Source organism: Otolemur garnettii, unplaced genomic scaffold, assembly GCF_000181295.1.
Source record: "Otolemur garnettii isolate 467f Iridium unplaced genomic scaffold, OtoGar3 scaffold00170, whole genome shotgun sequence".
NCBI classification, from domain to species: domain Eukaryota; kingdom Metazoa; phylum Chordata; class Mammalia; order Primates; family Galagidae; genus Otolemur; species Otolemur garnettii.
In genome coordinates this window covers 665,662-689,458 of record NW_003852565.1, presented here as the reverse complement: position 1 = coordinate 689,458, position 23,797 = coordinate 665,662, and the positions used below count along the sequence as shown (strand labels likewise).

Here is a 23,797-nt window from a genome sequence, read left to right as displayed (position 1 = left end):
TTTGATTTGGGGTCCCACATTCCTGGTTTGGAATGGGAGAGGGACAAAGGTGGGAGCAGCAGTATCTTTGATTTGGGGTCCCACATTCCTGGTTTGGAATGGGAGAGGGACAAAGGTGGGAGCAGCAGTGTCTTTGATTTGGGGTCCCACATTCCTGGTTTGAAATGGGAGAGGGACAAAGGTGGGAGCAGCAGTGTGTTTGATTTGGGGTCCCACATTCCTGGCATCAAGGGCTAGTCCAGGTTGTCTGGTGCCAAAAATTTGCACAATTTGGGGAGAAACTGAGAAGAAAAATTCAAAAAAAAATGCAGAATTAAGAGTATAAAAGTTATGAAAAATACAGAAGTAAATAATGATTTGCTACAGGTCACTGGAGACTGGGAGAGTCCTCTGTGCCCTGAGCCCTGAGAACTGCTTCCTGCTTGCAAGGCTGCAGCAACAGACCCTCCCCCAGAAAACTCATTACACCCAGACTCCCAGGAGCCCCTGCCAAGGAAGGCCCCCAAACAAAGCTCCACTTATTCCAGGCAAACCTGCCTTTGTCCTTGCCTGAGCCAAGTGAAGAGTGGCAGCTGAGAGGCACTGATGGAGCTGCTGGCAGCCTGAGAGGGGACTTTTAGTGGGAAGGCACCAGGCTCACTCACAAATCAATCGCAAAAGACACTCCAAACAGGGACTCTGAAACTGGCCAAAGCAGAGAGACGCAGTAAGGAAAGAAGAGCAGTTCCCATAAAACACTTTGCTGTCTGGAAAGGACAAGTCTGAGAAAGCCCTCTAATAAAGATCTCGCATGTTCTTTCCTTTCTAAAGCTGGACCTCCATGCAGGCAGCTCGGGTGTGCCAGCCTATCACAAAGGGCCTTCCCTGGAAAGCAGGGAAGCTCAGTGTAGCCCATTTAATCTGGGCTGTAAATATGCACATTCCGGACAGCGGTCCCAGGACACTGGGCAGAGTGCGGTGCCCTCTCCTTGCTCATCACCAAGGAGCCCCTTGCTGTGCACTTCACAGAGCAATGAGCTTGCACCCTGAGACCAGAGCCAAGGCAACCAGCTTAGAACACTGGTGTTGCATCGGCTCTGCCCAGGATGCTGCATCCTCATTCATGATAAGACCCTGGCTGCGTGGGCCATGCTCTGTAAGGGAGGAAAATGTGAGTGGTGCATTGATCCATAGAATTCTCACTGTGGAGGACAGAGCCTTGCACATAAGCAGGGTTTTCTTGTCCCGGCTGCAGCAGGGAAGTCCATGAACGAGGGACATGGCTTCAAGCAGCCACCTGTGGGTTGCCTTTGCAGGATGTGACCTAGAGGCTTCGGTTCTGAGACGAGGCTGAGCACAGGGGCCTGTGGGCCTAAATGCAGAATCTGGGAGAATCCAGGCACAGTCTCAGCAAGCGACCACCAAAACAAGGTGGTGTGGGAACACCTTCCACACCATGAGGTGACGCCTGGAGTTAATTACATGTTAACAATAGAAAGAAAAACTTGCTCTCAAAAATATGATCTCTCCTTGAGCGGCCCTGTAAAATAGTTCTGAATAAAGAACTCGCAAGCATGATTTTACTGAAATGGCAAGAGTCTTACAACTGATTTAGAGAAAAGGAGAAAAGAATGTTTCAAAGACAAAGCTAGAGATAGGAGCTAATGACTGGACTAATACTGGTGCCCTCACCTACGGCTGCCATCAAACCTATTCAAGAGTAAACTTAATTTACAACAAAATGAAGTGAGATTTCACAATTCCCTTCAAATAAATTATAAGTGTAACCTGCTGTGGCCTCCGACGCCTGGAGCCTGGAGCATCTGCCTGGGTCACCTCCACCACAATGTGCTCTTCTCTCCCAGGACGACTCGGCCTGCTGGCCAGCAGCGCACCCGCCAGGTCCACCTGCAGCCGTGTGGAGTCTGCGTGGCTGCTGAGGTTCACAGCTGGGGATATGTCAAGGTGAACCCCAGGCAAGGAGGTACCCGATGTCCCAGCAGTCTGCAGGATGCACTCCCTCCTCAGTGCACTACGAAATGCACATCTGAGCATTTCCACCAACTGCCCAATACCCTTGGCCATTCTTATAGCTTTATCCCCTAGCCCAGCATGCACTCAGTTGGTTTTGCATTGTTTAATTGTGTTTGGCACCCTCTGGTTTAGGACCTAAGTGGCATCTCCCAGTCCTACTAATTACCATCTCTACTTGTACTTTTTACAGCCCTCATAAAACTCCTTTCCAAGTTCCTGAGCCCACAGTGAGCAGCAGGCAGGAAACCTACAGGAACAAACCTAAGATACCAGGTGCCTGCTTGTAAAGTAAGAAATCAGGGAAAGAATTGGCAATAATTATTCTGAACATCTATGATCCTAGCGTTCCAGAAGGCCAAAGCAGGGAGATCACTTGAGCTCAGGAGTTCGAGGCCACCCTGAGAAAGAGCGAGACCCCCTCTCTACTAAAATAGAGAAAACATAGCTGGGCATTGTGGCAGGTGCCTGTAGTTCCAGCTACTTGGGAGGCTGAGGCAGGAGATCGCTTGAGCCCAAGAGTTTGAGGTTGCTATGAGCTGTGATGTCATGGCACTGCAGCTTGGGGCAACAAAGCAAGAGATTCTGTCTTATAAAAGAAAAAACAACAAAAATTTGAAGTTAGCTAAATCGGTACCATCCACTTCAGTCAGAGAACAGAAACTCCAACAGAGCATATTAAAGGGTTCTTAATCAGGGAAGAGCTGTCAGCACCTCAGGCTCCTCCCACCTCAGAGTGCCACCCCATCCTCAGAGAGGTTCCTCCCACCTTAGAGTGGCTCCTCCCACCTCAGAGTGCCACCCCATCCTCAGAGAGGTTCCTCCCACCTTAGAGTGGCTCCTCCCATCTCAGAGTGCCACCACACCCTCACAGTACTGAGCCCCTGGCAGCCATTCCTCTCTGTTCTTACATCCCATCTGTGTGGGCTTCTGACTTACCCTGCTCTGCTCTGGGCCACCTTCCAATGTGCCTGCGAGACCCTACGTACCACTGCTGTCTACAGTGATGTGGATCTACACAGCAGCTGGCCCAGTCATTTTTATCCTGAAGAGAAAATGGTTGAAGGTGGAATAGTCAATTTCACAATGGTGAGATCCTTGATACCAGGTCTCAAAAGTCTTTTAGCGGTAGCCACTGGTTTTTGGGTTATTCTGTAACCAATTCCTTTCTTCTTCCTTAAACCCCTAGAAGCAGCAGGTGGCTCATGGAGCAGACCTAGTGGGGGGCAGAACTCACAGTTGCCAGAGTATCCGTAGAATTTGCCCAAGTCCCAAGGAGTGTTAATGGATGGTCACTTCATTTTCACTGTTTCTTTTTTTCTTCTGGCAAAATGGACTGGTGAATAAAAGATTAAAAAGTACACAATGTTGCGCTGAAGACAGTGTTTAATCAACACCTGTCTCCCAGACAGACCAGCGTGGGCAGCCCCTGGCACAGAGCTGGACCCCACCTCCACACACCAGTGCTGCTGCTCAGGTCTTGACAGGACACATGAGGCAGATCACACTGAGAAAAGGCCTGAGGAGACACTGCTGCTGCTGCCTCACCTGAACCGATTCCACTGCTGGTCTCTCCCCAGGACAGACTCAGGTAACACAGGGTGGAGAGAAATATTTCAGCACAGAGTTGCACACACCAGGGCAGGCAGCACCATCCCGAGCCACGCATCAGAAGGGCAGCAGGATTCTCCCCCAGAATTAGCTGAGTTGGTGGAGCCCCTGTCACAGACCAAGGGCTCTTGTCCCCATGTCCTAGTCTCACACCCTAGAGGGAGGTCACTAGGTAACAGAACACTCTATGGTCAGCTATCCAAACAGAGTACACCACAAACCCAAGGGACCCAGGGCCATACACACTGCCATCCACCTTTCATTCATTCTTCCAGTTGTCCACCACATACTTAGGGTTCCAAGCCCACCCTGATGTTCTGGAGTCAGCAGTGACCTCCAGACTTCAGTCAACAGGAGCCTCAGGACACGCCCACCCCATGCTAGCTGTGCTCCAGGCCACACTTCCCTGCCCACCCCACAGCAGAAAAGCCCGGGTGTGGCTCTCTGAGATCTCACCAGCACCTGCTCTGCAGGCCTGTCCTTGCACTCTGCAACTGTCCCCATTCCACCTGACCCCCACGCATTCTGCCGTGGACTGTGTGGACTCTGCCACTAAAGGTCATTGGTACCTCTTGGAGAAAGTTTACCTTAGATTTTCCCCCATCTGGTCCAGCTCCTACAGGGAAGGAGCCAGGTCTTAAGTCATTTTTCTACTTCTCTGGAGTCTAGTGTTGCTCTCCCCAAGTTAGATGCCCCTACTAAATATGGGTTCCACTACTAGATATTTGTTCTAGCACCATCTTGCAGCCCTCCAAGCATAGACTAGATTGACAGAGGTATGGAGCAGAGATGTCCCTCCTTTCTCTGGCTGCATCATCCAGGGTCTTCCTATCTTTCCCATTCATTACCCCAGGCCAAGCCATCCTTCAAGACCTGACTCACTCAAAGCCAGGCACAAGACCCTCATGGGGGAGGTGCCCCTCTGCCCCAAGGAAAGATGTGCTATTATCTCTGCAGGTGCAGAGAAGCAGGGAGGGACCCAAACACTCAGCCCAGCAACATCCCACTCACTGCCCTCAGCTCACAGCCTTTGGGCCTATGACATTTTCCACAAGGTGCCATCAAGCTATATAGTAATAGTCAAGCCCACCTATTTCTTTGGGCTTTCATTTTCTTATGAAGTCTCCCATGTCAGGTAAAATGTTTTTCTCTTGTTAGTTGGTCTTTTGTGAGTGTAATTTATAAGGCCCCAGTTGGAAAGTCGGTGGGGGAGAGGGTCCCTTCTTAACACTTTGCACAGTGTTTTCTTTGGGATGGAAAATGGACAATAAAGAGAGAGAAGGAAGAGCAAAAAGGAGGAAGAGAGAGAGAAGGCAGAAAACAAGGAAAGGGAGTAAGGGAGCTGGGGAAGGGTAAAGGAGAGGAGGAGAGAGGCAGGTTAGCCTAACTGACCTGCAGGTAAAGCTTTGCTGCCTCTGCTCCCTGGCCCAATGACCTGGGAGCCAGGCAGAGACAACTCAGGGACAAGGAACTTCAGGTGACTGCAATTACAGGTTTCTAAAACAAACCCTGCCATTACTGAGCTGGCATGGCCCCCTGCTGCAAGAAGACATGGTAGTTCACAGGAGAAGGGCAGGTTTGTCATTCCCCAGCTAAAGGAGAGAGGTGCTTTCACCACATGCCATTCCTATCACAGCAAGTGGCCCTGGTGTCCCTTCTCCAGCCTCACCCACAGGGCCAGCCAGGGAGAGTGGGAGGGAGTCTTTGCTCAGGGAGCTTCTGTAGGCCTTGAAACCAGCCTAGAACCCTCCTGGCTGGGCCTGCACCAACACCTTTTCTCTGAGCAGCCCCGAAAGGCCCCATCCCCTTTCTTCCATCCCAGTGACATGGATCTACATAGCACTTTTCTCTCTGGATGGGGCAGGTCTCCTGTAGCACCTGAGCCCTGGGACAGGCCAGGATGGCCCCACCCTCTCCAGCCTCCAACCTTGGCCCCAGGCCTGCAGCTTTCATAAACCCCCACAGTAGATTCTTAGCCCAGGATCTTAGAAGAAGACCCTGAGCTTCTAGAAATCTCTGAGAACACTGCACTTTTCCGAAGAGCTCATGGGATACTCAAAGCAACCCTCATAGAGGCCAGGGATCCACAGAGCTGGAGGAACCACACTGCAGCATACCAGCCCCTGCCCCTGGCTCTTTCACCTCCCCCAAGCTCACACTCGTTCTGTCCAAACTCACTGAGAGCAGGAGAGAGAGCTTCCTGCCATCCCTGCTGCCAGGAAAGAATTTTGCAAAATGCTTCAGATTAAAAGCACATACAGGGTCCTCAGTGGATGAACAGAGACCAAGGTGTCCTAACCTACTACTCACCTGGAATTTCTCCTGATGTCTCGGGGTGCTGGTGTCCACCCTGGCCGGCAAAGCAGTGAGTGTCAGTCACCAGCCCCATCCAATGACTCCCCTCCCTATCTGAGTCTCCCTGAAGATGCTTCTGGATGGGGTCCAGCCCCTCCTTCAGGCTTGTGGGTCGGCCTGGGCAGCAGGTCACAACCACCTGTGCAAGGAGATGGCAGCACCCATGTCTGGGGACCGTCGTGAAGCCAGTGCTCTGAGCAGCTCAGGGGAGGCAGGGGAGCAGGGGGATGTCTGAGCTTTCTTCAATCCATGGAAGTGACACAAGACAAGTCACAGCATGAGAAGCAAAGTTTGTAAAATCACACAGCTCTTCAATTCTCTTTAACACAGAGTTAAAGGGGTGAGAAAACACAAAGACTTGCCCAAGCACTTACTCACATCAAAGCTACCCTGACCTGAGGGCAGCGTGATGAGCACCACTGTCCACTGAGGCAGAGAGAGGCACACGGACCCAGACAAGGGCACCTCCCAGGCACACACAAGACCCCAGGTGCACCAGGCCTTTCCAGAAGGTGCCCTGCATGGGGGGGGTGTCCCAGGAAGATGTGGGGGACTCCCAGAAGGCCTCAGGGAAGTAGGACTATGCCACCAATTACCGGTGACTGCAAGGACAATGACCCAATTTCCTAAAATGTGAACTCACCAAGATTGCCAGCTAAAGATATTAAAGGAAAAAAAGAAACACTGCCTTGTAGCTATCTAAATGAATTAATTCCTTTTTAAAAGAGCGTCATCAGAAGTGTCTGACTGGACAGAGCTGCCTCCCCTTGCCTCCCCACTCACCTCTCCCAGGACCCTCCACTGGCATCTGCTACCCTGGACATCACTGGGCACGTCGGGGCCTCCCATGCTCAGAATTAATCCTGACAGAGTTCTGGACTCCCAATCTCAGCTGGGATCCATGGAGAGCTGGGAAGGCACCATGCCCACTTTTTCAACCAGGAAAGTCTGAAATAAACATAAGTCAGTGACTTAGCCCTTATTCCAGAATGAGGATGTAGGCAAACAACCCACCTGACACCCAGAGTGAGACAGAGGCCAGCAGGGGAAAGAGCTGCCCTGGAACAGCAGCCACCACCACACTTTAGATGCAGGTGAGCTTCAGGCAGGAAGTGTCAAACTTGCTCAGGCTCAGCGTGGGCATGTGTGAGAGTGGGAGACTTGGGAGCCACCGGCAGGGGTGCAGCCATCTTCCTGCAGGCTCCTCCTCCAGAGACCCCAGCAGGCACTCCCCAGGAAGGCAGGGAGGCCAGGGAAGGTACTGGGAAAAGGTCCCTCAGTGGTGCCACCCTGCAACCACTCCCACCGCCTCCATCTCCCCTAAGGAGCAAAGGCCTAGACTTGAGAGGGAAGGTCATCAAACCTGGCCACAGGGAGCAGGTACAACCTGCAGCTGAGGGAAGAGCAGCTTTCACCCAGCAGAGGGCAGGGCAGAGCCAGGGTTGCACCTGAGGTTGCCATGGCAACTGCAAATACAACACAATCCACTTCTCTCCAGGACAATCCCAACCGACACCCGCAAACATCAAACCCTGCTCATCTCCCAACTTATAAAAACTGACCTTGAGCCTATAGGATGTGTGTGGCTTTAACAAAAATGCGTGAGACACAGGAAAAGGCCAGGATTAGAGATGCAGAGCATCCATCAGACCGAGCAGACCCAGCCAGGGCACGTGCCCATGAATTTGAAGGTAGGCGGTAGGAACCACCCAAGCTGCAAGCAGAAGGCAGTGGGGAGGAACAGAGCACCTCAGAGCCACAGGAAGGCCAGGCCCCAATGGCACACCACTGCTGTCACCCTCCTAGAGGGCAGCACCACCAACCACCCTTTCCTGACTCCTAGGAGCTCCCTGCTCTCCATCCTGGAGGAAGAGGAGTGGTGTGAGCCTGTGCTGGGAACTTCAGAACAGGGCAATAGTTCCCAAGGGCCCCTCTGCTTTTGAATCTCATTCCTGTGTATTTTGGATACAGTAGTTTTCCAGCGGTGACAAAGCCAACAGCTGCCAGAACTTTCCTTGATCTGGATACAGGCTGAATAAAATCTGTAACAATCAGAAACATTTCATAATATATTTTTGGTACAAGAGCAATAGGATTTGAATTATTTTTGATAATAGTTGAAAATAGGGACATACTGTGGTTCTGGGTTAAGTCTCCAAACCTCACCAGCTTACCCTGATCAGCTTTTCCTTGGATGTGAAAACATTCTGATTTGTTACACTATGTTTAGCTACAGTAGCCTTGGTTACTAGTATCTGCCAGTTTTAAGGATTAAATTGTCAAAGGTAGTTAAGTGTGGTTTTCCCACGTAGGGAAGTAAAGAATACAGCAGTGATGGTCAGCACAAGGTGTGGAACTTGCAAAGCACCTTATACACCATTGAGAAGTAAATTAAAGTGGTGACTAATGACAGATTACTGATGTTCACATTAAATTCCTCAAGTTCTAGTTTGGATGTGTCCACAAATCACGGAAACTCCATCTCCCAGAAGAAGGCTGAGGACTAGACACAGAGCTCAAGTCACCTCTCAGGAACCAAGGGACCCCTGACCCACCCTGACACCCTCCATGGAATCCCAGAGCATCCACTAGGCCCTATTGAGCAGAGGGGCTTCAGAACCATACATTCCTGTGAGTAGGAAGTGGACAGGCAAATTGGCAACCAAAAAGTATAAAATCATGAATTTTTCAGTTTGAGAGAACTGGTTTTCTGTTTCAAGCCCAGGTTCCATATCTCTGGCCACTACTCTCCTCCCCTTTGGGTTCTAAGAGTTGACTATACTCAGGTTAGTAGGTGCTAACTTCACACACTGCCCTGCTGTCTTCACATCACAGCTGAGAAGAGCAGTGTCATGGTCACACACGATCCTGCTCACATGCAGAGCCCAAATCCACGTGTCCACCTGTGCAGACAACAGGAGTCGTGCAAAGTCATGCACACAGTGTCTGTCACCATGGCTGACCCACACCCAGAACACCACCCTCACCCGCCTTGCTCACATCCCACACCTTGCCATGGCGGCAGTGACCCCTACCCACTAGGGTCTCCCAACTACACACTATCTCACCACCTTACGCTAACACTAAAAAGTTGTACTCATCCAAAATTACTCCCCAAGTACAGACACAACCCCATCACGGTCACAGATCACAAGTGACCCACAGATCTCACAAGGACGCACACACTATACCAGCCAGACACAGGACCACTCATCCACATATTGGGCAACTGGGACTGTGGCTCTGGCTACACTAAGCCATAGAGCACACAAACGCTAGCACTGAGACACGTGCCCATCACCTCCGAGGATACATTCCGGAGCCTCCACAGCCCTGGCTTCCCTGGCCTCCCTGGCTGCCCTGGCCTCCCTCCCAGGTTCCAGCCGTCTACAGCTCTTCCTTGCCTGGCCAGGACCCATCTGCCAGTCCCATACCCACCAGTGTCCTCAATGAAGAACAGATAGCGCACTCCCTGCCTGGGGTCACTAGGGTGGCCCCGCCTTCCCCTTTTTTCCACACCCTCTTCCTCATAGTACATCTTGATGTGGCTCCAGGATGAGTCTACTGTGAATGTTAATGTGTTTGAAAGGATAGGGATGTAGGGACAAATAAAAATCAGGGCTGCCTCCATGGTAGGGTAAACAGGGAGAGCTTCACTCCCTCCCCACAGGGTGGCCCAGCTGGGTGGGGACCCAGGACACCATCTCTAAGGGGCACTGAGATAGTTGCGGGGTCACCCATAGTCATTAGATATGTCCTAAAACCAAGGAGGAATGTTACCGTCAATGTGGCTGTATGTGGTTGAAAACAGAATTTGGTAAGCCCCTTGAGGGGGGAAGAGAGCCCAGGGCAATCTAACCTGCCTTCTGCAGAGCAATGCCAGGTCGTCCAACCTGCTCCTGTGTGGCTGGGAGCACAGCCAAAGAGGCCAGGTACCCTCCACCCACCTCATCCCACCACCCACCCACCCACCTCAGCATCTCCTCCAAAGAAAAGTCCCAGAACAAGGCATAGGAGGTCCAAACAGTAAGCCCCATACTCAGTGTCTCCGCTGTCCAGCCCAAGGCACCCACATGCTATAGCTGCCCACCAAAGCCCCCAGGGCTTCCACCAACCCGGTACTCACGGAACACAACACTACAAAGATAAACAGGCCAGAGACTTTCAGCCACCGCACACACTGTCTGCAAAAGAAAAAGTCAGTCCTTAGCCACAAGGGGCAGCCGTCCCATTTGCACATGCCTGACCTTGCCAGCCTCAGACAGCTTTCTGAAGCCTTACACAAACACCATCTGAAAGCACATCTTTTCAATTCTTTCCAAAACGTGATATGAAACAGGACACCATTGACAAGTAATCATATTGCCCCATCCAAAGGAGTTTGGTGGAGGTTACAGAGACAAACAAAATTAACCGCATTTAGACACAGCTTCTTGCTAAGAAAACTAGAGTTCAAGATATGGGGCACTCACTTTTATTTATTTATTTGGGGGGGGGGCGCTTGCTTTATAAAGCTCCAGTTTCCTAAGGAAAAAAAGTGAATTTAATACCTTATCTTGGGTCTCCAATTCACATTTATCAATTATTTTTTCCTAATTTTTCTGGAAGGTGGGAATACAGGTTTGATCATCAAATACAAAAAAAAAAAAAAAAAAACCCCAGAAATCATTTAAAAAGTAGCTGCATTTTGCTCTGTCCTCACACACAGAAGGATGCTGGTACCCAGACTGTGTTTGATAAATGTCTGTACAATAAAGCAAGAAACTCTTATGTTGGGACATCTATTTAATACTCTCCTCACCTACTAAAGTTCCATTAGTCTTTGAAAGCCTTCTTTCTGATCCTTTGAAAATGGTGAAATCTTGTTTTACATTCTCTTAGATTTAATGAATTTGACGAATAATCATTTCATGCTTTTAAATTACGATTTAACAGCTCCTACTTAAATAGGAATCAAAATGGCATTTCTTTTTAAAGCGTGAAGCATTAATTGAGCTATTCTAAATTCAAACTTCATTCTATATAACTGACATTTGCAGCAGAACTGGCAATCTAAAATAAAAGAATTTTTTAAAAAAATTATTTTACAAGTTTCTTCACTAATTATTCACAGTACTTTCTGTCATAAACAATGGTACTAAAGGCCTTTAGTTCAGTGGTAAGCTCAAGGAAAATATTCCATGAATCACAGAAGATAAAACCATGACTGTAAAGTCAGAAATGTACTTGATTTTATTTTTCTGTGTTGTGGGACAGTTAAGGACACAGCATCCCCTGAGGAAAGACGTGAACGGTGTCAGGGTCCGCCATCCTGGTGACCCGTGGCCTAAGGTTCGCATTCACGTAGGTTCATAGAGGATTCATCAGCCAAATTATTTGTTGTACATACCAGGGGGCTGAGACCAGTCATTGTGAATAAGCTGTAGATGGTTGGGAGTCTGAGCGGGAGGAGACAGAGCCGTGGTCAAGAAAGCAGCAGTGGGGAGCGCTGGGGTCAAATCTCTGATCTCCGGCTCACAAGCTGTGACACCGGGCACAACCCTTACTTTCCTTGAGGCACTCTCCACCCACTACCCTGTACTGTTGGCAAGACCAACAGGGCAACTGGGCGATGGTCCTAGCACACCGCAGGCCCTTTAGGGAATAGGTTAGAACAGCTGTGGCACACAGACGGGTACACTTGCAATCCAGCCTTCAAGTATCTTCGGAAAAGACTGGCCCCAAACGCAGTTATATGATACCGCCACACCTACAGCATCTGCACACATGCCCTTAGTGTGAGTCCATGGGAGCCCCGGGGCAAGGGGACACGGCCAGAGACGGCTGCACGTCTGCACCAGGCTCTCCCAGCTGCCCTGCTACCTCAGGGCGGTCCAGATTGGAGACAGCCTTGTCCTGGTTCCCAGCACTTGTTCTGTTCCTGGAAGTGCTGCTTTCAAGTACATTGCTCTCAAAAAAAAAAAAAACCTTCCTTCAAACAAGTCGGTACAAGAAAGAAAGCCCAGCGGACAAAGTCAGTAAAATCAGAGCGCTCCTGCCCTGCCCAGCAAAGCGCGCTCAGCTCTGCGACGCATGCGCGCCCTCCGCCCCTCCCCCACCCCGCCTTCCCAACGCACGCGCAACCCCCGGCTTCCTGGTCCCATGGCGGAAGAGTGCTGTGTCCCTTCGTCTGCGCGACGCGAGGGACTCAGCTTATCAGGAACCACAAAGATAGCATCAGAGGGGATTTCTCAGTCCAACCGATGCTATTTGCAAACCTACTGCCATGAATGCCCCCAACCACACAGCTGGAGGGAGAGGAAGACAGCCACTGTGTCTGCAGCTGGTTCCCTCAGCCTCGCAGGCTCCGCCCGGAGTTGCCCAGCTGCCGTCATGGCCGCGTCCGCCTTGAAGAAGATGTGCAGCCTTTGCCAATATGAACCGCCCTCTCCCGCCTTCTCCTTGTGGGCGTGGGGGGAGGAGGGGCGGGTCTCGAGCACTTACCTCAGCCTCGGAAGCCGCCTGTGGCCGTAGCCTTGGCTGCTGTCCAGAAGCTCGGCCTTCTCCGAGCAGGCCACGGCCGCCTCCCCGCCCAGCGGCCACCTGCGCTCCCACTCCGCCGAGCTGCTGTCCCAGGAATCCTCGGCAGAGACGCGCTCAGGCTGGAAGCCGGGCACGCACAGGGACCTGCAGAGCGAGGCTGTGGTTATCTTTCCCGAAACAGTAACATCTGCAAAGCAAGAGTGCCGCTGATCCGGGCATGTGCGTCCCGCTTCCTCACAACGGCTACACCCCAGAACACTTGACTCAAGGAACCCTTCTGGGGTCTCTCGAGGCCTAGGAATAAACTGCGAGCCTATCAAGAAACATCAGCCTTTTCTGAGTTTGGGCCTCCCAGTAAGGCTGTTTCTGGCCAGTTCCCACTCATCTCTGTATTTGCTTTCTCTTAAAACGTGCTAGGAGGGTTGTCAGTCATTGCCGAGACCTGTTACACTTCTCCGAGTTGGCGATGCCAGCTTTCCTCCAGTGTAAGGGCAGGCATCTTTCTGTAATGGGGCGGCAGGGGTGTAACGGTGTATGGGTGTCTTTCTATAACTGGCTGCAGGGGGGGAGGTATGCGGGTGTCTTTTGTAATGGGGCTGCAAGAGGAGGGAGTGTACGGGTGTCTGTCTGTAACAGGGCTGCAGGGTGAGAGTGCATGGATGTCTCTCAATAACAGGCTGCAGTGTGTCGGTATATGGGTGTCCTTCTGTGATCATCCCTGCACTGTGGTGATAAATCCAGATTCTAGCTCCAAATCCTGAGAATCTGACTGTTCAGAGGGTGAAACCAGGAACCCACCTGGCATGCAAGTACTGCTAAAGTGTGAAGCCCCACCCCTTGTCCTAGCTGCAGAGGGGGCTGGAAAGAGGGTGGGCAACACCCAGGCAAGCAGAGACACAGTAGTCACCTGTCGATGCAGTACACAGGGTCATAGGAAAAGGAGGCCCTGTGATGATGTCCCATGTCATAACTGGCCTTGTAAGATGACCCCCTCCCTAGGTTATATTTTGTTCTTTCCCCAATACCCCAGACTTTCAGACCAGTCAAGCCTAACAAGCAGAATGTCATACTCTTGCTTAATTAACTTCTCCACAGGACTTCTGACAATTCACCATCCATTGCCAACAGCTGACTCTCGAGTCAGACACATGCACACCACATGACTTAAAGCTTCAATTTGACTTGCACTCCACAACCTACTATAAAAGTCTTTGTCCTTATTTGGTTGGGATGGCAGATTTGAGAACTATCTCCAGTGTCCTGGATGGCATCAGTTACAATAAAAACCATTTCTTCTCTGGCAATACTTGTCTCAGTAATGGTCTTTATTCTGTGGTAAGCAACTGAACCAAGACTAGACCCCTTTGGGGTCTGGTAACAATGTGTGTGATGTTCAGGGAGTGGGGAGATACTAAGCAGGTGGCTCTGGCTTCTGGACACTTGCAGAAAGAAGAGGACAAGAGGCTAAAGGCCTAGGTCACAGCCCCGTCCTGGGAAAGAAGCATTCATAAGTTATCTTCCAGTTCATCCCTGCTCAGGCAATTACAAAACCACTCAGATTTGTGCCCAAAACGACCTTCCACCTCATAGGAAGTGAAGTTTTCTTGTGCAGCATACATAAAGGGTTTCTCACCTGCATCAACATTGACATTTGGCTGGATAATTCTTTGCCATGGGAGCTCCTGTGCATTGCAGAATCTTTAGCATCATCCCTGGCCTCCAATCTTAGATGGCAGCAGCACCCCAGTTCCCAATGTAACAACCAAAACTGTCTCCAGACAGTACCAGCCTCAACCCTGGCCAGATGAGATAGCCTTCCAGAGCCGCAGGCATGCCTGGCTGAGCCTGCTGTGCTATGTAATCATTACAAGGTTATGCTCAAGGCTGTCTGGAAATTCATAAGTCACAGAACAGATGTATAACCCCTAGAATCATGGACATCTACCACAATGAATTGTCAAGGATCCAGCAGATGTCTGGCAAAAATTCATTCTCAGGAATAAATTCCCTAGCATAAGTAGGACAATGCTCAGAAATTTCTTAGTTTCATAAGAAAGGAAGAAAAAAAAAAAAACTCACCCTTTTTCCTGTGAGGAGTTCCTTAGCAAAGGAGTGTTTTCTGTAAAGCAGGGGTCTTTAGACCCGGAGCTGAAGATCTGGGGCAAAGGAGAGTGAGACCTGTAAACGACAGAGGAGGAAATGGAATCACCAACATAAAACCTGACGAATGTGTTCCCAACAGTTGGGCACTAGATTCAAGAATGTGCTTGAGATTCAGTGATAAATTTTACTTGGAAATTAGACTAAAGTTCTATGTGAACTGTAAAAAGCCAGAGTTTTAAGAAAGACCATTAGAAACAATTCTTCTCCCCAACTGGACTGAAAATGCAAAGCAGAAACTCACATGTAGGATGATACTGTTAGGCTCACTTTGGTATTAAATAGGAGATTCAGACCACCTTTGTTATTCCCCACAGAGCTTCCCATCATTAAAAGCATTCAGAGTCTTATAAGCCCCTTTATATGCAGAAAATTCTACCTCCTAAGATCAGAAGATATTTACATGTAAAACATGCTAATGGGAGACTATGCTGCAGAAATGAGGGACAAAGGATCTAAACGAAATGATAACCAGAATGCAAGGAGGGGCCTCTCCAGAGGACACCAGCCGCAGTGCAGCAAAGTGAAGATGCACACTGGGCATCTTGCTACACTGGCCTGTCCATTGAAGAAAGGGCCACCATAAACATAGGACCCAAACTAGGAGCTTTGTAGAGGGCAGTACGCACACAGGCACAGCAAGGTCCCCCACCATACACAATTGCCCTCATTAAAGCACACATGATGTTTAAAAGCATCCAGTTTCTCATGAGAAGTTGCAGAAATAATTTTTAATCCTCACCATTGGGAATATGTCATTTTATGCACTGGTACATTGCTGTCCTTAAAAGAGGACATGTAGAGAGGCTGTGATGCCATGAATCACTCACCTGGTAAAATAACAGCAACTCTCTGATGCAGATGCACACAAGGAATGAATTTTAAGAAAAATATTTCTACTTGCTTCTCCTCACTCAAGCGTTCACCAGCGTCAACCCAAAATAAGTGACTGAGGCAAAAATCTCAGTCAATAGAGGTTTATTAAGCCAAAGTTGAGGGCATGCTTTGGCTGTAGCTTGTGTTTTTCCAAAGGGATATTTGGAAGTTTCAGCATTTAAAGTCATACAGATTAAAAAAAAAAAAAGTCAGGGTATAGGGGTAGTGAGGCATAATAGTTACATTCTTGTGAAACCCAGGAAAATGTCCATTTTACATAAGACAAAACAAATGTTAGAAGAGAAGAAGGGCATGAAGGAAGCATCAATTATGCAGGGTCCTCAAACTTTTTAAACAGGGGGCCAGTTCACTGTCCCTCAGACCGTTGGAGGGCCAGACTGCGGGCCCTGGGACAAGTCAGCTGCTAAGCAGGACAGGCAGCGGTGGCAAAAACACCCAGTGGGCCGGATAAATGTCCTCTGCCGGCCGCATGTGGCCCATGGGCCATAGTTTGAGGATGCCTGAATGTCTCTAGGTAGGTGAAAGAATGTTTGATCCTGTCTTGTCTCCATTCTGCACCTGTGAAGGAACTTGTAACAGACTTTAGTTTTAGGAGGTAGAGCTTTTGAACCTAAAGTTACAAATTGATATGGCCTTGCTTGTGTGAGGTGAGCAAGGAATTTCCTTAATGAATGATCTATGGGGTCAGTTCTTCCCAGGTATCTGAGGCCTTTAGCTTCCCTTTTGCATAAGGAATTGGGGGAAGTGGGGTTTGGTCCTGAGACTTTTATTTTCCTTTTACACCTGTGGCATAAACAATACGACCTGGGTGTTGTGAATGAGTAAAACCTGGATCCCTAAGCTGTGATGTGCTAACACAGTGATGTGCTAACAATACCCATCACATCTCAGGGAAGACAGAAAAGGAGTCTATCTGAGCCAGTGAGTTTCCACAAGGCACCACTCTGGGCAGCCCTGGGTTACTTCTTGTGGAGAACACTGATGACCAAGGATTCTCCTCAGGAGAATTAACAGCCAGTGGAGGAGAGCATGGCAGGAGACAGTGGTATAGAGTAGGTGCGTTGACTTTGGCAGATGAAGGTAGAAAGTGGAAGATGAATTCTGTCCAAGGGATTTAACAATTGGAGTGCTTCTGGCTTCTCAAACTGGCTTAATCAATTAGTTAAGGTTCTCCCCTTCTGCCCATCTCTCATAACTAAATCCTGAACTATAAATCCTCAGGTACATTTAGATAAATGTCTCAATGAGTCCAAAAATATCTAAATGTTTTCTCTTGCTCCATGGAGAGAAGAGAGATAAAATCATAAGCCCCTCCCCACGGCCCAGTGAACAGAAACCCTCTTGGCCAAGAGGATCCCAGGAAAACCTTAAAACCAAGTTCCTGGCCATGAACCCCTTCTCTGAAATAAATAAGTAAATAAATAAATAGGACTGGAAAAACAGACTATTTTGTGACAGTAAGATACTAAATTATTAACAGGACCTAAAGCCATGAAAAACAAAAATTAAATCATCTGCAGGCTGTCAATGTGCTTTCTAGATCACTTGAGTTACATGCTGGAATACTGCAACTTGACTCTGATTAACAGACTTCTTTATCTTAAAATATTCCCAGCCTTTAGACAAAACTTCGTTTCTGTAAACAATCCCAAATCAAAGGATCTTCAAGCCCACTTATAACCTGTAAACTCCTTGCTTTGAGATGTCCTGCCTTTTTGGGCAAACCAAGGTAGCCCTTCCATGTATTGACTTATGATTTTGCTCACAATTCCTGTCTCCCCAAAACGTATACTATAAAACCAAACTGTAACCTTGGGACCACTTGCTCAAGACTTCTTGGGCGTGGCTTCCCAGCCACATATGTGGCTCAGAATAAACCTCCTCAAATAATTTTACAGACTTTGGGGTTTTTTCCATTAACATGCACAGTATTACTGGGGCTCTGGCCCGTTACAGTGACCTCCCTCACATCATTTAGCCACCTTGAGCTTTCATTTTCTCAGCCATATAATATAGATTTAAAAAACAAAAACCTTTGGTTTTGTTGCATTAACAAGATGTAAACAGAAGCACAGAGTTTGGCTCTGAGTCCATTTGTTGATTAGATTGTGAGCACCTTAGGAGTGGCTGCCATGGTGTTTTCGTCTTGTCAGAGGTATTCAGTGCAATGTAGGTTATTAATAAATACTTAATTACGAATGGCTTAAACCCAAGTAATCACAGCTTATTTGCATGAGTTTGGATTTTTACTCAGAGATTTCTGTATCATCAAACCAATCATGTCCTTAGAATCATTGCCGTAAAAAGAGCAGACAGAGTTCAAGAGAGTCTAGGCACTGCTGCTCCCTGGGAAGGACGGCCAGGAGGCTCTCAGAACAGCCCCCGCAGCACCACGTTGCACATCTAGAAGGAAAATCACAAACGAGGAAAAGTCAGAAGTCCATTTGATCTGCTCTGTGGTGGCCACATCTGGCTGACTGTTTCAAAGTTGTAGTTAAGCATACAGGGAATCACCTCTCAGCTTTCTTATATAGCTACATTTCTAAAAAGCCAAAAATAAATGAGTTTTGCCAGGAAACTTCCCAAAAAGACTACAGGCCTTTCCAGTTTGAACTTCATTCAACACCATCCAGATACTATTTTCCACTGTTCCAAATCCTTTCTTGTCTGTGGAGACAGAAGCATAGAAGAGGCCTCTGGGCCCTATCACTTGACAGGATCACTGGCCTGTATCCAGAGAACTCACAGGCCACTCATAGGCAAGATTCAGGATCCATCAGAAAGCACATTTTCCAGAAGCTAGAAATAAAAGTAGCAATCCACAGAACCGAAAGCCTGGCTTTTTTCCTTCTGACTTAATTAAGGTAGAAAATGTGGGTAAGGTCTATATTATTCCTGACCTTTTCTCTTCTGAAAAATTAAATCCCACTGACATTTTCCTGACTTCACTTCTAAGCCTAGGAACTGTCTAATTTCATCAATTCACCATTATCTCATTTCCCCCTTATCCCAATAAAGTCTGTAGACACATTTGCAAAGCATAGATGTCTATAAATTTATAAGCAGGCAATACTTAATTTGAATAACTTGGAAATTACAGAAAATAAAAAATAAAACAATTGAAAATAATTCTATAATTCAATGTCAACACACTTAGAGAACTTTCTTTCAGTTTTTATTTCCTATATAAGTGAGTATTTTTTAAGTTCAGTTCAAATGTCTGTGTGTACAGACACACATTTACACATAAATTGCCTTGTCCCTTCATTGCTCAACTCAGCCATCTCAGCATCCCCCAAGTGATTAAATATCCTCTGCCAGGTGGTTTTAACATCAGCCACTATATTCCATACACAAATCACCACATTAAGCTTGACCATCCATCTGTTGACAAAAATTTAGGGGATTTCTGAGTTTTTACTAAGAAAGAAACACCCAGAGGGTACAGGGAGATACATCTTTGTACATGCCTCTGATTCCCCTGAGGATGATTCCTGGAAGTTCCTTGCTGGAAGAAAGCCTGTCCCCATCACTGTGCCTTGTAGTTATGGACGGGAATAAGTCTCTGTTCTCACCAGTCCTGGGTGTTCAGCATGTTTTAAATGCTCAAGCAGTAAGTTTTAAATAGCCAGAATTGGTGGGCCTGAGCCAGGTCTTGCTGCCATGATCATCAGCAACACAGAATCATGCCAGATATGAGGTAGATGCACTTTGGTGCCCACACTTTTGCCTCCTCTGCCCCTGTCTTCAACAATTTCCTCATCTCCAGATCCTCTAGTTCTTTCTAGATCCAAACAATTGACAGTCTCATGATGCTCATGTTATCACATGGAGAGAAAAGGGGATGTCAAAAATAAGGTACCTCATATATTAACACCTCCATGAGAATTTACATTTTTAAAGACCAGCAACAAGACAATGGTTAGCACAAATGAGAGTCTGGGGAGGTTTGTTTTGGGTACCAGAGGTAGAGGAAGAGGTTTGCTCTCAATCTTTCCCAAGCCATGTGCCATGTAGACATCATGGACACAGCCATTTCTAGTTCAGAGGGTAAAGAAACACTTATTTTGTAAAAGCCTCCTAAAATTTAAGGGATCAGGAGAGAAAAGTGGGTATTAACAAGAATACTGAATGAATTGCTAAAGCTAGATGCCTTGTGCATTATATTAAAGTAGAAAGAAAATAAAAGAACGTGTTCCTATAAATAATCTTTTCACATTTTTTATTTGAGAATATGATAGAATCTTACTCATTTACAATCCACTAATCTTAGAAGTGTATCTTAATTGAAAATATGTTGGGGCTGATGTTAACCTTTGCTTAAAGACTCAGTTTTGTTACAGATAATGCAAATTTATATATTTAAAAGAATGTCTAGAGACTTAAAAATGCCCCAAGAGGATTTGTAAATACAGTTAACACAGGATTTGTTGAACATGAATGTATGTTACTAGTCTGAAGATATAATTATATACCCCAAAGGGATAATCATATACCCCAAAGGTGTAATCATATACCCAAAAGGTATAATCATATACCCCAAAGGGATAATCATATACCCCAAAGGTGTAATCATATACCCAAAAGGTATAATCATATACCCCAAAGGGATAATCATATACCCAAATGGGATAATCATACACCCCAAAGGGATAATCATATACCCTAATGGGATAATCATATACCCCAAAGGTGTAATCATATACCCAAAAGGTGTAATCATATACCCAAAGGTGTAATTATATACCCCAAAGCATGGGCAGGCCTTTACTAAGAAGTATTTATTGGAGCGATTTTAGAGATGATTCGAATGTAAGAACATCAAGTGTATTTAGAGCCTGATTTGAATTCTTCTTTCCCTTAAGGAAAATACTTGAATGTCTAGTTATCTAGTGATATGATTTTTGAAGTTTTTAAGTCAACAGAGCGGGGAAAGGATGGTTTGGGGCAGTCGGAAAGTGATGAGCCTGTGGGACTGGAGAAGTAGATATATTGGTAACAGAGCTGGGCATGCCTGGCTGTGCTTGCCCTGGGTGCTAGTGATTGCTACTCATTAAATGTCCAGAAATCACAATAAAAAAGATTGGTGGCCACTTTTTCCAAGGCTTACACACAGGTAGTAAGACAGAAAAGGCCATCCTTAGGCTTTTTCCTCAGATGTAATGACAGAATCCTTCCTTTTCAAAGCAAATGGATGTAACAGCAAAGACTCCAGTTTGGAGGATGACTGCAATGTAATAAATAAGTTTTCAAACCAAAACTTGTGTTGCAAAGGTTGTTTTCAGTCAGAAAAAACCTGAGGGAAGAAATCAGATGAACATTCACTCCAGTTAGCTGGAAAGCCCCCCAAATTCATCATCATTAATATTAGATGGGTTCATAATTTTGTACACTTAAAATGATTTATCTCTTCAATAAATTCTTTTAATTGCACAAAATACGAAAATGTATTCTTCCCAAAACAAATCAGATGGCCTGTGTTTTTTCTTTCTTTCTTTTTTTTTTTTTTGAGACAGAGTCTCACTATGTCACCCTTGGTAACGTGCTATGGCATCACAGCTCACAGCAACCTCAAACTCTTGGGCTCAAACTCTTTTACCTCAGCCTCCCAATGGGCTATGTGTTTTCAATGAAGATAATATAAGATCCTTTGTGTTAATGAATGGCATGCAGGCCTTGAGTAAGAAGCTGTATCTTTTCCTAATGTCCATCTTTTCCCAGAGGGACTGATGGATGATTGAGCTCCAGGATGGACAGCACTCAGCCCTATAGATCAGAACACACATGAGACTGAGGGTCCCTCATTGTGTTATAGTATGAAGCCCAGGTGCTGGTGTCCTGCCCTTGGGGCAGGGTCCGTTAAGACCTGTGGATCTGTCTGCAGCAGACTGAAGAAATATAAAGTTAGAAACAAAGAAAAAGAAAGTGACAAGACACAGAGAATAGAATTTTCAAAGGTGGAAACTCAGGGGGCCACTGCAGCTTATGGGGTTCTAACGGTGGTCCCTAGCGTTGGTTCCACTCAGCTTTTATTGAAGACTATTTGCTCATTAGTCCAGAGGGTAAGTGGAGGAAGGGAACAAAGACAACAGCAGTTTCTCTGAGTGAGAATATCAGCTCCTATTGTTTATACAATACTAACTTTAAGGGCCTGAGCAATCCTGAGAAATCCAGAACCTGAGCAGGTCGGGGGCAGCCTCCTGTCTGTGGTCACACAAACCGATTCCTAGGGAGGTGTTAAACTCCACTAGTCCACCGTGGAGTAAAACACTGTTGTCAATCTCCTCTGAAAAATTGGTGGGAAAGAAGTATTTACCTCTCATCACCACCACAGAGGATCTTCCTCTGCTACAAGGGATACAAGCCCTCCTACCCATATTTCAGGGCTAGAGCTATTCTCTCGATCTCCGCCCCAAACAGATACAAAGCTCCACAATGGGTATTGGCTTTGACTGTTTACTGGGCAGGAAACAGCCTAGTTAATGTGTCTTTCCAGGCATTGCCACAGCATCTTCTGTGGCCGTTATTTCTTAAGAGCGTTCACAGACTCAGCAAGGGTGTTAGGAAGCTGGATGCCCAATAGCCCAGCGCTCTAGGAAAAGAAGGAAACTTGCTCAGGTAAGAAATTTAGCAGAAGCTGGTTTAAAGGTAAACTAGCTTCCTTTAAAGCTGGTTTAAAGGTAAACTGACTTTCCTTTGTTCCAACTCACTGAGCTTACTTTTTAGTTTTTCCCTTTTTCTAGGAGTGTTTTCCCTTGCCAAGAATGGGGTCTTCAGTGCCCATTCTGCCTGGACCCAGGGTCATTATACTCTGCAGAGGAGGTAGCTCTCTGGAAGCCATTTTACAACTTTTATTAACACTTTTCATATTATATGTGTGCATGCAAACTACTTGCTCGGCAGCAATACCCATATTTAAAAAGAGAAGTCTAGCTGGGCATGGTGGTGGGCACCTGTAGTCCCAGCTACCCAGGAGGCTGAGACAGGAGGATCGCTTGAGCCCAAGAGTCTGAGGTTGCTGTGAGCTATGATGATGCCGCAGCACTCATCCAGGGCGACAGAGTGAGACTGTAGAAAAAATAAACAAATAAATAAATAAGGAAGTATATTTTCAAAAAAAATATTCCAGCCAATCACTGATTTGGAATTAACAAAGCATTCAAGGACATTCTCTGAAAGAGGATAACAATAATGACTCAGGGTGCCCGGAGCTGATGGCAGATCTAGTCACAACACCATTGGACTCCTCATAGACCATGGCAGAGACAAACTTTGCTGTATTTCCTAAGCTCTTACTGAAGGAGGACATGCATCTTCCAGGGGCCTGCTGTGGCCCTGACACACACGTGGAGTTGGGACTCACCACAGAGAAAGTCAGAAACACCAATGTCTCTGCAGATCATGGTTCTCTCCACCATGTGCCAGGGGCATTAGAACAAGCCACAGCTGAAGGGATTTTCTGTCTACTCGCCTATCAGGGAGTAAGAGAGGGCACTGAAATCCCCAACTATGATTTCTCTCAGTTTTTCTTTTACATATTTTGAAGCCCTGAAGTTAAGTCAATAAACCCTGAGAGTTGTGTCCTTTTGATAAATTGTCCCTTCATTGCTGTGACAGGGCTTCTTTATCGTAGTAATATTCTTTGCTCTGTAACCTACTTTTTCTGACATTAATATAGCCACTCCATTTTTCTTTACACAGCATCAGTTTTACTATCTTATGTCTGTTTTCATCTTTTTATTTTTAACCTAACTGTGCTTTTATATGTAAAGTGGGTTTCTTTATACATAGCAAATAGTTCCATTTTGCTTTTATTCCCAATATGATATGACAATGTCTACTTTTTAATCAGGGTATTTAATCCATTCACATATAATGTGATCATTGACGTATTCAGGTTTAAATCTGACATCTCGCTCCTTGTTTTGTCTATCTGTTCATTGTCCCCTGTGTCCCCTTTTTCTGCTTTATTTTGTTTTAACTGAGTATGTTATATGATTCCATTTTAACCTTTTGTTGGCTTATTAGCTACAATTCTTTTCTGTTATTTTAGTAGTTGATTGAGGGCTTACAGTGCACATCTTTAACCTCTCACAGTCTAACTTAAAATCATGTTATACCCCTTCCTTTATAGCGTGTAAGAACAACAGACATGCACACACAGTCTCTAATAACATGCAATATTTATCATACATTGGTGCACATACACAGACTCTACTCATGGGTGATGATCACACACACA

The 23,797-nt window shown here is 46.7% G+C and overlaps 1 protein-coding gene across 1 annotated transcript in view; it reads right to left on the bottom strand.

Annotated features, from left to right (window-relative positions):
• The window catches only part of OCA2 (OCA2 melanosomal transmembrane protein), a 358,711-nt gene that overhangs the window by 281,706 nt on the left and 53,208 nt on the right, over nucleotides 1-23,797 (bottom strand). The window contains exons 2-6 of the mRNA XM_003800169.1: nucleotides 14,578-14,676; nucleotides 12,460-12,642; nucleotides 10,103-10,160; nucleotides 7,946-8,018; nucleotides 1,768-1,928 (exon numbers count right to left, since the gene is read on the bottom strand). Coding sequence (XP_003800217.1) covers nucleotides 1,768-1,928; nucleotides 7,946-8,018; nucleotides 10,103-10,160; nucleotides 12,460-12,642; nucleotides 14,578-14,676 — 574 coding nt within the window. The remainder of the gene's footprint in view (nucleotides 1-1,767; nucleotides 1,929-7,945; nucleotides 8,019-10,102; nucleotides 10,161-12,459; nucleotides 12,643-14,577; nucleotides 14,677-23,797) is intronic.